Consider the following 14,572-nt stretch of genomic DNA (forward strand, 5'->3'; position numbering starts at 1 on the left):
CTCCAGAGGGTCCTCTCTTCAACACAGGTACATGTACAGTTGACTACAAAACTAGTTTAAAATCTTATTCTGAAGTGATTTGTGTTAGTTTGGTACCTAACAGTCTCTTTATATTCTCTTCAAAATAAAAACCATGAGCATTACCATCAGTGACCACTTCTACTGCTTCAAATGGAAGGACAATAAATCTGTCCCAGGAGCCCAAAAGCACAACCCATTGCTATACCCATGCTTTACCCCTCCATCCCCAACTCTTTTCTAGGATCCCAGGATAATTTTATGGAAAATTCAGAGCAACAATATTGTATTTCAAGATAAAATTTACTTTCACTACAAACCATCCAGCAACAGGTTTGAGGGAATTTCTGGATTCCCCAAAATTTCAGAGTGGCTAAATTTAAAAACAAGAAACATGCAAAATGAATTTGCAAAAGTATTCATGCAATATGCTTCAACAAAAATTTCCATAAAATTCCACTAATTCCATTTAGCATGCAGGAACTACAGATATCACCAATCATAACATTATCCAGACTTAAAAGACACAGCTACAGCATTTGATCAACTGCCAGAACTCTTGAATTTGGAAACCAAACACAGGCAACAACAGGTTCATGGCTTTGAACTTTAAGAAATAAAGCAAATTCCAGAGGCCAGCAGCCACCTATGCAAATTATGTGTGTCCTAGAAAACAATTCAGCCTTGTTACCAAATATAATTGCCAAATGTGCCAAAAGGGGTCAACCACAGGAGTAAGGCTCCAGGCAGCAATTATTTTTGTGTGTACTGAAAAAATAAATATAAAAAGCAACACTAAAATATGCAATGAAGGCAGGGTGGGAAGGCAGTACATGGAAGAAAGCTAACTATTTTTAAATATACACAATCACATCCTACCTTTTTAGACCCAACAACAAACTCACAGGGCAGTATGAGAGAAGAAGATTTGAAAAAAAAAAAAAAAAAAAAGGAACAAAACAAAAATTAGAAAGACAGAGAACAGAAAGAAAATTAACAGCCACATATGCATCCTGAAATCTCAGACTTTGATAAATCAGTGAATAAATCTCATCTACAATGCTGTGTAGAGAAAGATATCTATAAATACAGCCCTATTTTCTTATCACTTGATAGCATTAAATGGATGCCTTAGAGGAATTAAAAAAGAACCTAAGACACAAAGTGATGTAAACAACATTCAAATGAGCTTATTGAAGTCAATTTATAATCATACATGGGTATGTTTTGAGGTTGGTTTATTTAGCTGAAAACAAAAATAATACAGAAAAATTAAACAAGTGGGATTTCTTGTATTTCTGGCAACTCTTTTTGCTAGTTTCAAGTTTGTGGGCCCTTTGCATCACGACAATATTTCCACTCTTTTCAACCAAGTAACTATAAAGTACAACTGATGTAACAAACTTTTTCAGTTATCCTCAGCAGCCCTGTGACTACAGAAATACTTTGCCCAATTTACAGATGAAGAAACAGAGAACTAAACATATTTTCCATGATCACCTATTGGCTCAGTGCTCTAGGAATTAAACTAAGTCCAGACTCCCAGTCCTACGACTTCTATTTAGCAGGACAATCTTTCTTTAAAACTTTTTAAGACTAAATCCTACTATTTTTCATACATAAAGTTTTCTACCAGCCAAAAAAATTCTTCTACACAAATACAGTGGCTTTGTGTATATTAACATCTCTGTAGGAGTTCTGGGAATATTGTCTCTTCTACTCATTGTACAAGCAATTTGCAATAGACACAGATCAGCTCCACTTTTTCCTACAATTATCTTAATCAAAATACAGCATAACAACTCAAGTTCCTAATTTATGAACTTTATATCTTAAAAGAAGACAATCATGTTGCAATTATTATGCAATTAAATCAATGCTAGTCTAACTGGGTAGGAGAGAAGACCAGTTCTATACATCTAATCCTGATCATAACATTAAGTATTAACCTTAATATTTTACAACATATTGCTTGGAGAAAAGTCTCACTGAAGAGACCAACAAGTTAAGTAGTTGCAAGTATTCTTCATGTGATCAGAATTACTAGGTCCCATATAACTTCTTAACATATTTTCACTCATTATATCACCCCAATTCATTAGCTCAGGGTCACAGCTGTAATGAACATCTAATGAGACCTTTGCTACACACAGAAATATAACCTCAATCTCAGAAGTTATAGGGAAAAATGTGTTTATTTAGCCTAAGTAGACACCTGCAACCACAGAAGCAAAGATACATACTACCTGTTAGCACAGAGTGTGCCTTCTCTCTGTAGAATAAAGAATATTTATGCTGTTTAGCTGGTTGCTCACTGACTTGGAGGCCAGGATATATTCTATATATATAAAAAAGGATTTTTAAGGGGGTGGAGGGTATATAAACAGAGTAAGGGGACATTATGTCCCTTTAGCCCTTTAGAAACTTCCACCCATTCTAGAAAAAGTTGCTTCATTTTCCTGAGTATCTCAACATCTTCGTATTTCATTCTTTAAAGTCCTTACGCTGACAGACTCAAAACCAACAAAGCAAAAGTTACTCTACCTGATGTTCTAACTAATATGCACTCTGAGCACTCAGACAACCTTTACCTGTCCCTGAACAGAATTATACAACACTACATCTTGCAAAAACAGAAATTAGACTCTGAAGGTTCTTTCTAGCCCTGTATCTCTCCATTATGACTTAATTCAAAGCTTTCCCCTTCAGTCTGGGAATCTGTCAAGAACATGCAACAATTAAAACCTTTTATTGCAACCAGGATAAAAAAAAATACAATATACTATCATTTCACATCCAAAGACTCAGGCTGGAAAGCACAGGTTAGTTTAACAACTAACCTATGTGAGGTTAAATTAACCAAGTTAATTCAACTACATTTCATGGTCCTGAATTTCTGCTAAGCAGAACAGAGAATCAGGCTGCATCATGCTACACTAAAGGTGCCTAGAAAGGTCCCTGTGCAGAGCAGCTCAGGTACACTAAGGACACAGACTTCTGACTCCATCAAGGACTTTCTGAGATCAGTTTCTGGAGTCCACATGAGGACATAAAAAATCCAGGCATTTAGATTATTTCCTTACCCAACCACACAAAATACTAAACTGAATTTAAAGTTTGTTTACTTCAGCTTGCCATGCTATTCTTATAAAAATCCTAAGTTTTAAAACAATAAGACATACTAACTCCTCAGCAAAAGAAAGCTGAATCATTTCCTTCTTATTGAGCTGAAAGAAGCAAGACTAGATTATTTAACACCTTTTCTTTGAGCAGTTAAGTGCAGCAAACTTTTAAAGCACATCCATTGATCTAGACTTACTGAAAAATTATTTAGTATTCAGATCACCCAGGAAGGTTATATGCACATCTGAACCAGTCATTAACTCCACAGAACCCAGGGTCACACACTTCCCATTTTGCAAAAAATTCAGGCATCACACTAAATCTGTTTCAAAGCTTCAGTGCAACAGCATAAAATATCTTCTCGGATATTTGTGGACACACTGTCTATTACTTGACCTCCCCACCAGTTCAGAGCTGCACAGGAAATATTTAGCCATTAGCTACAACACAGCCACTGCTTATAAATAATTTATTTAAGGAACTGACTTCCCAAGTACAACTCAGAAGAATGATGTTTAGAAGACACTGAAGAGCATAACTGATTCTGATATTGAGGTTCTTGGCCAAAACTCAGCTAAATGGAACTCAGCTATTTTTCTCAGCTAAACCAAACAGGCAAACTTGGTGATCACGTTCAACCAAAATTCACCCAAACTGAATAAATAAAGCCACAATTCTGAAAGAGCTCATTTAACTTACAAAACTTTACCACTTATGCAGAGTACAAAAACCAGCAACATAATTCATACTCCTACTGAAAGTTGGATAGTGCAGAAGACTGGTGAATAGCTTGAGTGGGGAACAACACTGGTTAAGCAAGTCGGAACAAGTTCAGCTGCTCCCCAGCAAAGAGGACCAGGAGCTGGGGAGAAAGGTACTCCAGTGATAATTTAATGGAGGGCTTCAAATTAATTAGAAAGTTTAACAACTTTCTTCCAATATATCACATTCTTATAGACAGATTCTAAGGACAGGACTAATTAGGTGATCAAAATGATCAGAGGGCTTTGTCTTACCTACCCTGGACAACTCTGAACAACCCTGCCTGGAACCACTGCTAGCATCCCCAGTTGTACCAGACAGATGTGAAAGATACTTTGACAAGGCTTCCACAACTGTCTTTTTCAAAACAAGAGGAAAAATGTTGCTTCCATCCTTTGGATTTGACCACAAACAGTGGAGTCAAAGGTTTTGCACCTGCCTGTAGCTAGCAAACCAGAATTACTAATCCCTAACACAGGAACTATGTAACACTCAAATCTGAAATCTGAGCATGCACATGATTGGGAAGGAAAGATGTGTGGAGGAAAAAAACAAAAAACAAAACCAACCAAACTTGTAACATACACAAAACCACAGTTGTGAGAAGAATGGCAGCAAAACAAGTCAGGTCAAGAGTCTAAAATAATTACATCAAAACAAAAGACGGGTAAAGATGCTGCATTTAGTCACCCAAATAAATAGTCACTGTTTTATAGGATGAAAAAGCAGACAGAGACTTAGGAAAAAAAAACTAAGTAGGATTAGTCAAATATTACTCAACATAATATAAATTATTTTTCATTGGTGTTAGTTTGAATTTCTTCAATAATACTGTGTATTTATAAACCATTTGAAACTTTCCACCAAAAAGTCCTTTTTTAACAGAACCTGTCAAACCTTTCCTGTGACTTCTGCCTACTATCTGATTAGCCTTATAAATTAAATATACAGAAACTCAAAACATCAAATATGGTCAGACTACAAATTATATTAAATTACAGCAGACATACACAGTAAGACAGGGACATGGTCTTCGTTGTAACAAAGTACACTTTGTCCTTTCTAATAGGATTATTCTGCAGACTAGCAATGGCCACAGGTTTTTTCAAGACCTGCGAGCTGACAAAAATAGCTCCTTACCTACTGTCAGTGTCCAGACCTACAAAATCCTTCTTCTCAAACGGAACACAGAGGAGTGGGATCTTGTCTCCAGACTTATCAGTGGCTCTGTCAAGCCGCTTCGACTCCAACACTATAAAGAGGGATTCAATAAAATCTTCTATCCTCTTCTCCACGGTGTCACATTCATCATAACTGGGGTAAAAGGCCACATCCGTGCGGGGCTGTTCCGCAATCTCTCCTTGAAGCCCGAAGACAAACAAGCGGGAATCGTAGAGAGTGGAACCGTACATTTCCTTTTGGAGATGGAATTTTTCATAAGTCTGAGGCCAGTCCTTTGCAGAAGAACAGTCAGTGATGGTTATCAGCCCCACAACTTTGCGGTGTGTCTGAAAATCCCCCCACTCGTTGTTCTCTGGGGGGTAATGGTGCCGGTAGCGGATGTACAGCACACGCTGAGAGTCGCGCACGTTCACCTGGCTGACTGCTGAAATTCGCTTGTAGATTCTGAAGAAGCTCTCCTCAGGTACAATGCCAATCGGCTGAACCACCACCAGGAGAGTCTGATGGTCCTCAGCACACTGCATGTAGTCGGGAACACTCATTTTGCGTCAGTGGCAGGCTAGTGAAAGAAAAAACAATGTTATTTTTTAACAGCCAGAAGTACAGATTCGCTGAATCAAGCCAGGACTTTGATGCCCCTGCATCCTGTTTATGTGTTAAAATACTAATACTTTCGTTATTTTACTAAATTCCCACTCATGCAGCCTACTGACAAGGTCCCACAGCCCACAAGGAGCATCCTTAGTCACACATCAGCGTGGCCACAAACAAAAACATGCAAATTGCTTTTTTTTTTCTCTCAAGGAAACAGTTTCCTATTCCCACTACACAAGACAACCGAACACACGGGGCAGCCGAGAGTCTCTCCCTACCACAGCCACGGAGGAAATGCTTGCCAAAGCACCACCTGAGAGGTCCTTTCAGACGCAGGCTCTCCAGTCTGTCTCCACAACACACCTTGGGGAAAGACGGAAAATCGTGTGAGGTGGGATGCACACCGACACCAGATCGGAATGGCCAAAGCTGTCAGTGCTTGCCCAGGGCCAGGAAGAAGAAAATCGGGTCCAGAACACCTGCAGGCTCATCAGAAGCACCAAGCTATGTTTTCTTGGTTTCTATTTCAAAATTTAGAATTCCTTTTCCCCTGAGCTGTCTAAAACGGATTGCTGGACTGCTGCTCTGTTTTGGAAACACACACCTTATTTATTTCCTTCATTTCTTCTTGAAACCTCCCAGACCACACAAACCCCTTGGGGAATTTCAGCTCCAAAGCAACCCTCTAAAACGCACACATGACCGAAACAAACGAAGAAAAACAAACAAACAAAAAAACCCAACAAAACAACACAAGCCCAAAGAACGAACGGCAGCGTGGCTTTAGACTGACACTGCTCGGTTTTACCACACAGAACGAATAAAATAAATAAAGAGCTTGGAGCACAGGTGGCAGAAAAGCAGCGGTGTGAAAAGGAGGGGCTGCTCAGAACCAGACAGGACGAAGACCCAGCAGTGTAAACCCCTTGCCCCGGACCCCCCCACCCTGCTCCCCACCGCCAGGCACCAGCGCAGCCCCGGCTGTCAGTGCGCGGACATTGCGCGGATATTGCGCGGAGCACTGCCCGGCCCGGGCTGCCGGCAAGGCGGGAGGATACGGGGGCTTCGCTCCTTCCCTCTCCCCCGGCAGATCCCCACGGTGGGCACGGAGAAGTTTAGGAGAAGGAGGGGGGTTAAGAAATATACATTTAAACACGAGACGCGCCCAGAGGAGGAGCGGCAGCAGCCACACGCACACACCCCGCAAGGAGAAGGGGCTGAGGGAGTCAGCGCGACGAGAGGCCCAGGGGAGCCGCTGCGGGACGGGGGGAGGGGGGAAGGGGCAGAGTCTCCGGGGAAGGGTAAGGGAGTGGCTGGCTCGGGCTCCCGGGGGATAACGCGGGTGTGGGGGAACGGAACTCACAGCCGGGACAGGAACCGCCCCCACCTCCTCCTCCTCCTGCCGCCGGGTGGGCAGGGGAGGGGACGGCGGAACTGACGGCAATGGGCAGCGCATGCGCAGCGCTTGGCGGGCAGAGGGGATGAGGAGCGTTTTGGCGGGCTCGGTGTGAGGGGTGGCGGTCGCTGCCCGAGGTGGTGCTCGCGGTGTTCACACAGGGATTGTGTTGTCCCCACAACGGGGTCTGTGTAACTACCCCCTGTGCAGTGATCCAGAGGTATTTCTTTATTCCCGGTCGGCACAGAAGGGGTTGCGAGGTGGTAAATCCAGGAAGGTGCCAGAGCTCTGTGCAAAAAGCTGTGGGATGTTTATCCCCTTTAGCAAGCATGAAGATTCACCTTAATTTACATGTATTGGTTTGTAACTTAAACCAGTGCCAGTCTCACAGAAGCACAGAATATTTAGGTTGGAAGAGACCTCCAGGATCATCCAGTCCAACATTGACCGACACCATTATCTAAGTACTAAACCATATACTTAAGGAACAGGTCCAAATGTCTTTTAAATGTCCCCAGGGATGGTGACTCCAGCACCGTCCTGGGCCATTCCAGTGCCTGACAACCCTCTCAGTGATGAAATGTTTCCTAACATCCAGCCTAAACCTCCCCTGGAGCAGTCTGAAGAAATACAGTTTGCTGTGCTCCTGCTCCTCTATCCCTTTAAAGCCACCATCTGCCCAGCATGGTATTAAAGAAAAAAGCTGTCCCACATGTGGCCTTTCTGAGAGGACTGGGAAAAGAGGAAAGATCTGACAATAAGTTCTAAAGAAGTACTGGTTTGCTCAGATCACCTTAGACTGCATTGTCCACAGCAGAGAATTACCATTGTGACTCCTAAATCTGTACCCGAACGGCTCAATGCCCTCAGAAATCTCTGTAGCTTGATGGGGTTTTATGTGTGTGTTGAAATTATGAAAGTCTCCAGTAGTATTTAAAATAAAAATAAAAATAAGTAATTGTAATGTCAACCATTTCCACAAGGTGTCACGAGAGGATAAGGATCAAGGAAGAAACGGAGCCTGCTGGATACCTCTATGGAATGAGAGGACATTGTACTCACTTCAGATAGAACTTACACTGAATGGCCTCACCGAAGTTAACAGAATTATGCAGTCTGAAAGATACAGATTATCTGTTTTAGTTTAACTGTTAAAGGCAGCTCCAAATACAGAAATGTTGGAACTGATGCCAAGGAACACACCACTGTCCCATCCTTGCCCTGAAGTGCTGACAGCTCCAGACTTTTTACCAATACAAATAATCAGGCATATTACTTGTAAAGCATAATAGAAAAATTTTATTAAAGCCATCAGTGAAGCACAAGCTGCATTATCATTCCTGGAAGTGCTAAATCACTGAGAGTGGAGCATTGTGCACTCATGGAACGATTCAGGTTGGCAGAAACCTTTAAAGGTCCTAAAGTCCAACCCCCCTGCAGTGATCAGGGATATCTTCAACTACATCAAGTTGATCCTGTACTCAGCCCTGGTGAGGCCACAGCTTGAGCCCTGTGTCCAGTTCTGGGCTCCTCAATTTAGGAAGGATATCAAGGTCCTGGAGCAGGTCCAAAGGAGGGCAACTGGGCTGGTGAAGGGACTCGAGCACAGACCCTATGAGGAGAGGCTGAGGGAGCTGGGGGTGTTGAGGCTGGAGAATAGGAGGCTCAGGGGAGACCTCATCGCTCTCTACAACTCCCTGAAAGGAGGTTGGAGCCAGGGGGGGGTTGGTCTCTTTTCCCAGGCAACTTTCAACAAGACAAGAGGGCACGGTCTCAAGTTGTGCCAGGGGAGGTTTAGGTTGGATATTAGAAAGAATTTCTTTACGGAGAGAGTGATCAAGCATTGGAATGGGCTGCCCAGGGAAGCAGTGGATTCTCCGTGTCTGGAGATATTTAAAAAGAGACTGGATGTGGCACTCAGTGCCATGGGCTGGGAACCACGGGGGGAGTGGATCAAGGGTTGGACTTGATGATCTCTGAGGTCCCTTCCAACCCAGCCAATTCTATGATTCTATGATTCTATGATTCTATGATTCTATGATTCTATGATTCTATGAACAGAGATCCATCCAACATGATCTTTTATGTTTCGAGGGATAGAGCACCTACCACCCCTCTGGGCAACCTGTTCCAATGTTTTAACACCCTCATAAAAAATTTCTTCCTTGTATCCAGTCTAAATCTTCCTTCTTTCAGTTTAAAATCATTCCTCCTTGCCCTTTAGTAGCAAGCCCTATAAAAAATTGTCCCCACCTTCCTTATAAGCCCCCTTTCAGTACTGAAAGGCCACAAGATCTCCCTGGTGCCTTCTCTAGGATGAACAGCCTCAGCTCTCACAAAAGCTGAAATATTCCATCCTTCTGGTAATTTTTCTGGCTCTCCTCTGGACATGCTCCAACAAGACCATGTGTGTCCTGCAACAGGGGCTCCAGAGCTGGATGCAGTACAGTAGCTTTTGCCAAAACAGACAGGGACAAACTTCTAGAACTAACATTATCAGCAGCAAAACCCCCATTGCCTTCAGCAGGCCTAGGCTGACACAAAAACAAGTTACCTACACAGTTAACACACAAGCTAAATACTGTCTGTATATGTGGAACATGTTAATAATGAGGATACAGCCTCTTAATTACTTAGTTTACATGTGCCCCCCACACCTTGATGTCCTTGTCAAGTGTCAGGATTACCAGACAGCATTCCCTTTTGCTGCTGCAGTGCAATATTTAGCAGCCTGTAATTACACTGTGAGTTAACAATTTTGTAGCCACTGGCCTGTAATTAGAATACAGAATCATAGAATTACAGGATGGTTTGGGTTGGAAGGGACCTTAAAGACCATCTAGGTCCAACACCCATGCCATGGGCAGGGACACATCACAGTAGACCAGGTTGCTCCAAACCCCATCCAGCCTGGCCTTGAACAATTCCAAAGGATGGGGACAGCCACAGCTTCTCTGTGCAACCTGTTCCAGTGTCTCACCACCCTCACAGGAAAGAATTTCTTCCTCATGTCTAACCTCAATCTGCTCTTGTCCAGTTTAAACCCCCCCCATGTCCTATCACTCCATGCCTTTGTCATAGGTCCCTCCTCAGCTTTCCTTTAGCCCCTTCAGGTACTGGAAGGTTCTGCAATGTCTTCCCTGGAGCCTTCTCTTCTCCAGAGTGAACAACCCCAACTCTCAGCCTGTCTTCACAGAAGAGGTGTCTCCATCCCTCTCATCTTTGTGGCCTCCTCTGGACTTGCTCCAACAGCTCCACGTCCTTTGTGTGCTGGAGGACCCAAAACTGGATACAGTACTGCAGAAAGAGCCTCATGAAAGCAGCTTAGAAGAGGAGAATCCTCTGAGGTGATTCAAGTACATACAGTAGGAGCCAATTTACCATTAAAACCAACTCCTGAGACGCTTGCCCGGACATAAGGCCCATGTCGAGGCGCTCATCCCTGAGGCTCTTCCCGCTTGTGTTGGGGCCCGCGCTCTGCCCGAAGGGCCAGCGGGAACACTCAGCAGCCCTGAGGCACCCAGGCGCCTTCAACTCCTCGACAGAACCTGGAACTTCGGTGCCGGGAGAGAGACGGAGAGGAGAAGGAGGAGAGGGGAAGGTGCTCTGTGGGACTTGTAGTCCTCCCGCCGCTCAGAGGACGCGCGGCCTCATGGGAGTTGTAGTCCCGCTGTCTCCCGCCGCCGCCAGCGAGCGGGGTCTCTCTGGGGGCCGCAGACTACAACTCCCAGCGGGCTGTGCGCGGCAGCCGCGCTCTTCTCCCCGGTCTGGAGCCCGGCGGGAGGGGGGGGGGAGTAAGATGGCGGCGAGGCTGTCCAGTGGCGAGAACCGTCTGGTATCGCTGCCCCTGTCCCGGATCCGTGTGATCATGAAGAGCTCGCCGGAGGTCTCCAGCATCAACCAGGACGCGCTCTTCCTCACCGCCAAAGCCACGGTACCGCCTCCCTCTTCCCTTCCCTCTCGGGCGACCCCGCTCTTTCCTCGACGCGCTGTTGGGCCCGTCCCTGGTACCTCTGGCTCCGGGTCGCGCTCCCGCCTCGCTCCTCTGGGACACCCCGGCTGCAGCCGCGTTGTGACAGTGCCCACCTGGCTCTCTGTTCCCCTCCTGCCTGAGGCCATGAAGCATCATGGGCCCCTCAGTTTAGGAAGGAGATTGAGGTCCTAGAGTGGGTCCAAAGGAGGGCAACCGGGCTGGTGAAGGGACTCGAGCACAGACCCTATGAGGAGAGGCTGAGGGAGCTGGGGGTGTTCAGCCTGGAGAAGAGGAGGCTCAGGGGAGACCTCATCGCTCTCTACAACTCCCTGAAAGGAGGTTGGAGCCAGGGGGGGTTGGTCTCTTTTCCCAGGCAACTCTCAGCAAGACAAGAGGGCACGGTCTCAAGTTGTGCCAGGGGAGGTTTAGGTTGGATATTAGGGAAAAATTCTTTACAGAGAGGGTGATCAGACATTGGAATGGGCTGCCCAGGGAAGTAGTGGATTCTCCGTGTCTGGAGATATTTAAAAAGAGACTGGATGTGGCACTCAGTGCCATGATCTAGCAACCGCAACAGTGGTTCAAGGGTTGGCCTCGATGATCTCTGAAGTCCCTTCCAACCCAGCCAATTCTATGATTCTATGATCACGCTTCGGGTTTCCCCTCTGGAAAAGGGGTTCAGGGCACCGTCCCGTCCAGCTGAGCTCCGGGGACAGCGAACAGTGTGGGAGGTTCTTAATTCCACCACTGAGCGTAAAATTATCCCATGTGGAAATGATCCCCTGCTGCTTTCTGGTCCCGAGTGTCATTTGCTGGGCAGTGTTGGAAGAGCCTCACAAATAAAGTCACGTCCCAGAACCCAAACCTGCAGCCAGTGATCCAAGGAGATGCAACCACATCCTGACCTTGAGTCCTTCTGGAGTAAAAGGGGCTCTCACCACAAAGCATCCAGTAGTTGTACACTTACATATGGAATTCATGTCTTTAAATTAAACGGGGATTAAAAGAAACTGCCTAATATATGTGTGAATTCATAGTTTGACTGTTTTCATTTTTTAGGAGCTTTTTGTTCAGTATTTGGCCACATACTCCTACAAACATGGCAAAGGCAACGAGAAGAATGCGCTAACGTACAGCGACCTGTCTCATACTGCAGAAGAATGTGAGACCTTTCAGTTCCTTGCAGGTATCTATAGCATAATGGTAAATCCAGTGTGAAATTTGGACAGTGAAACCTTGCCCCTGTCGAATCAGTTTGTGAGGATGCAGTTCTCCTGCCAGGCATTAATCTCCCACATAACATTCAGCTGAAACTCATGAACTGCTTCACTAAAACCTTTTAATTGTGAATGGGGATTTTGCTGGTGCTGCAAAATTGTAGAAGGCAAAATTACACAATTATTAGTTCTCAGCATGTTGCCTTAAGTAGTTCTTAAGTTCCATCAAGTCCATCTGAAAGCTTTCAGCCCTTAAAACAAGATTACTGCGAATCTTCATGTAAGATGTGATGTGGCCCTAGGATTAAACACTTAAATCTCTTAAGTCTTGTTTCTCAAAGTGATTCATCATATGGTTCCTTTCTCTTTTTATGCATTTATTTACACACACGTGTGTGTGCATGCACACTTTGTAAGGATATTTGGGTTTTTGTTGTAGCACTTAGCTACAGGGTACAGGTTGAGAGTAAGATATTCCTAGCCCAGTCTTTCTCTGGGTTCCTTCTGGATGTAATTTCAGAGCAGTCCATCATTGCCCTGCACAAGTATCTTAGCTTAATGTAGAAAACAACATTTGTAAAAGCTCTCAGTCAGTGGGATAGCTGGTTTGTTCAATCTAAGGCAGCTGAGTAATTGAGCACTGTTATTTTACAACAAATCTTGTACATGAGCAGATAGTAAAAACAGTTGCCAGTAACCAGTTGTAAAATATATTCTGTATCTTGCACCATAACTGGGTAACTTGGTAATTCCCTCTGATTCTCCCAGCCACACACAACTGACTTGGTTATTCACAGAAATAATGTTTTCAACAAAGCCCCTTTTCAGCTTCATTAGTGGTACAAAGGTAACAGTATTAGTGAGGCAATATAAATACCCAAACTGCTTACAAAAGAAACAATTCTACCTTCCAGATATCTTGCCAAAGAAGATCCTAGCTAGCAAATACCTAAAAATGCTTGAAAAAGAGAAGAGAGATGGAGAGGTGGGGGAAGATGAAGAAGAGGATGAGGAGGAAGAGGATGAAGATGAAACTGTGGATGAAGATGCTGGATCTTAAGATCGGTGGCAAACTGCTTTATAGTTGATTCATTTTCTTTTGTATAAAGGGTGTTATTTTTGTGACTGAGAATCCAGATGCTGGATATGTTTTATATTCTGAGCCATTTGCTTTTGCTTTGTTCAAGAAGTTAAGGTATTGAACTTCATACTTGTTGAAGAGTGAAATTGTTCCCTCAGAAACACGGGGAAAGAAGAGTAAATCTGGCAGCAGAACTTGCTCAGATCATTTAAAATTACTCCTTCAGACAATCATTATCCAAATTTACAATTTCTTACAGGCAGCTTTCAGTCCAAAAGCTCTTTTGCCTTCTGACTTAGGGGAGAGTCCTTCCCCAGTTTGTCTTTATTCTCAGAGTGGCAGATGATTTGAGGGGACTGTGCTTTACACAGGGCCTGCTTTCCACAGCCCTCTCCTCCTTGGGAAGCCAGTAAGTGATCAAACCCTCCCTCAGTCTTCTGGAGCAGTGCCAGGGCATTAGCAAAGGACCAAGCCCATTAAAAAAAAAAAGTCTTCTGTAAAAGCAGAGGCTTCTGCAATGCAGCCTCAATAGCCACATCAGCAGAGGGACAGGGCAGAGGATGAGGTCCATTCCAAGAGTCTGTGTGGTTCTGTGGCTGTGGGAAGAAGTAAATGTGTGAGATAATGGTGTAAATATGTACATCTAGAAAGTTTTTCCTCAATGAACTCTTTCTCTGCTGTTTGTTCTACATGCACACTGAAGCCTGTTAAATGTGGATCATGGAGAACAAGCAGCCTTTCTACCATTTGAGTGACAGAGCTGGGATTTTTAATTCAGTTTTGGATTATTTTTTTAACTACAGAAATGGCAACCGTCCTGTGTAGAACTTTGTATGCAAGTTTTTAAAATAAATGTTTTGTATGAAAAGTGCACGGTTGCTGCAGCGACTTTATGTGGTGTTTTCCAGCTTCAGTCATGTTCACTGTTCATCCTCTCAGGAAGAAAGGGAGGATAAAAGGCTAAAGTGGTGCTTTGAATGGTGTCTGTCAGCAGCAGATGAACTGCAGCAAACCAGCATGGCCAGCAGGTCAAGGGAGGTGATGCTCCCACTCTGCTCCCCTCTGTCTGGACCTGGGGGCTCCAGTGCAAGAAGGAAATGGAGCTGCTTGTTGGAGCAAGTCCAGAGGAGATCCATGAAGGTGATCAAAAGGATTGGAGACAGGAGGAGAGAGCTGGGGTGCAGTACCTGAAGGGGCTACAAGAACTCCAGGGAGGGACTTCCTAC

At 44.3% G+C, this 14,572-nt stretch overlaps 2 protein-coding genes across 6 annotated transcripts in view; one reads left to right on the forward strand and one right to left on the reverse strand.

Annotated features, from left to right (window-relative positions):
• TRAPPC9 (trafficking protein particle complex 9) overlaps nucleotides 1–7,093 on the reverse strand; it is a 504,673-nt gene extending 497,580 nt beyond the window's left edge. The window contains exons 1-3 of one of the 4 annotated variants that reach the window (XM_030445091.1): nucleotides 7,043–7,093; nucleotides 5,958–6,042; nucleotides 5,044–5,644 (exon numbers count right to left, since the gene is read on the reverse strand). In XM_030445091.1, coding sequence (XP_030300951.1) covers nucleotides 5,044–5,627 — 584 coding nt within the window. In that variant the 5' untranslated portion in view covers nucleotides 5,628–5,644; nucleotides 5,958–6,042; nucleotides 7,043–7,093. Of the gene's footprint in view, nucleotides 1–5,043; nucleotides 5,645–5,957; nucleotides 6,043–6,879; nucleotides 6,958–7,042 lie in introns of those variants that run through there. The other 3 variants (XM_030445093.1, XM_030445094.1, XM_030445092.1) reach the window with 3 other exon arrangements.
• Nucleotides 7,094–10,848: 3,755 nt separating this feature from the next.
• On the forward strand, nucleotides 10,849–14,204 carry CHRAC1 (chromatin accessibility complex subunit 1). 2 transcript variants are annotated; one of them, XM_030445226.1, is made up of 3 exons: nucleotides 10,849–11,009; nucleotides 12,108–12,234; nucleotides 13,180–14,204. In XM_030445226.1, the coding sequence occupies exons 1-3, from the start codon at nucleotides 10,875–10,877 to the stop codon at nucleotides 13,323–13,325; spliced, it is 408 nt and encodes a 135-aa protein (XP_030301086.1). In that variant the 5' UTR covers nucleotides 10,849–10,874; the 3' UTR covers nucleotides 13,326–14,204. The 2 variants fall into 2 exon arrangements, with proteins under 2 accessions (XP_030301086.1, XP_030301087.1); XM_030445227.1 differs by having other exon boundaries at nucleotides 10,854–11,009; nucleotides 12,108–12,210.
• Nucleotides 14,205–14,572: the final 368 nt, after the last annotated feature.

Source organism: Calypte anna, chromosome 2 (assembly GCF_003957555.1).
Source record: "Calypte anna isolate BGI_N300 chromosome 2, bCalAnn1_v1.p, whole genome shotgun sequence".
Classification (NCBI taxonomy): domain Eukaryota; kingdom Metazoa; phylum Chordata; class Aves; order Apodiformes; family Trochilidae; genus Calypte; species Calypte anna.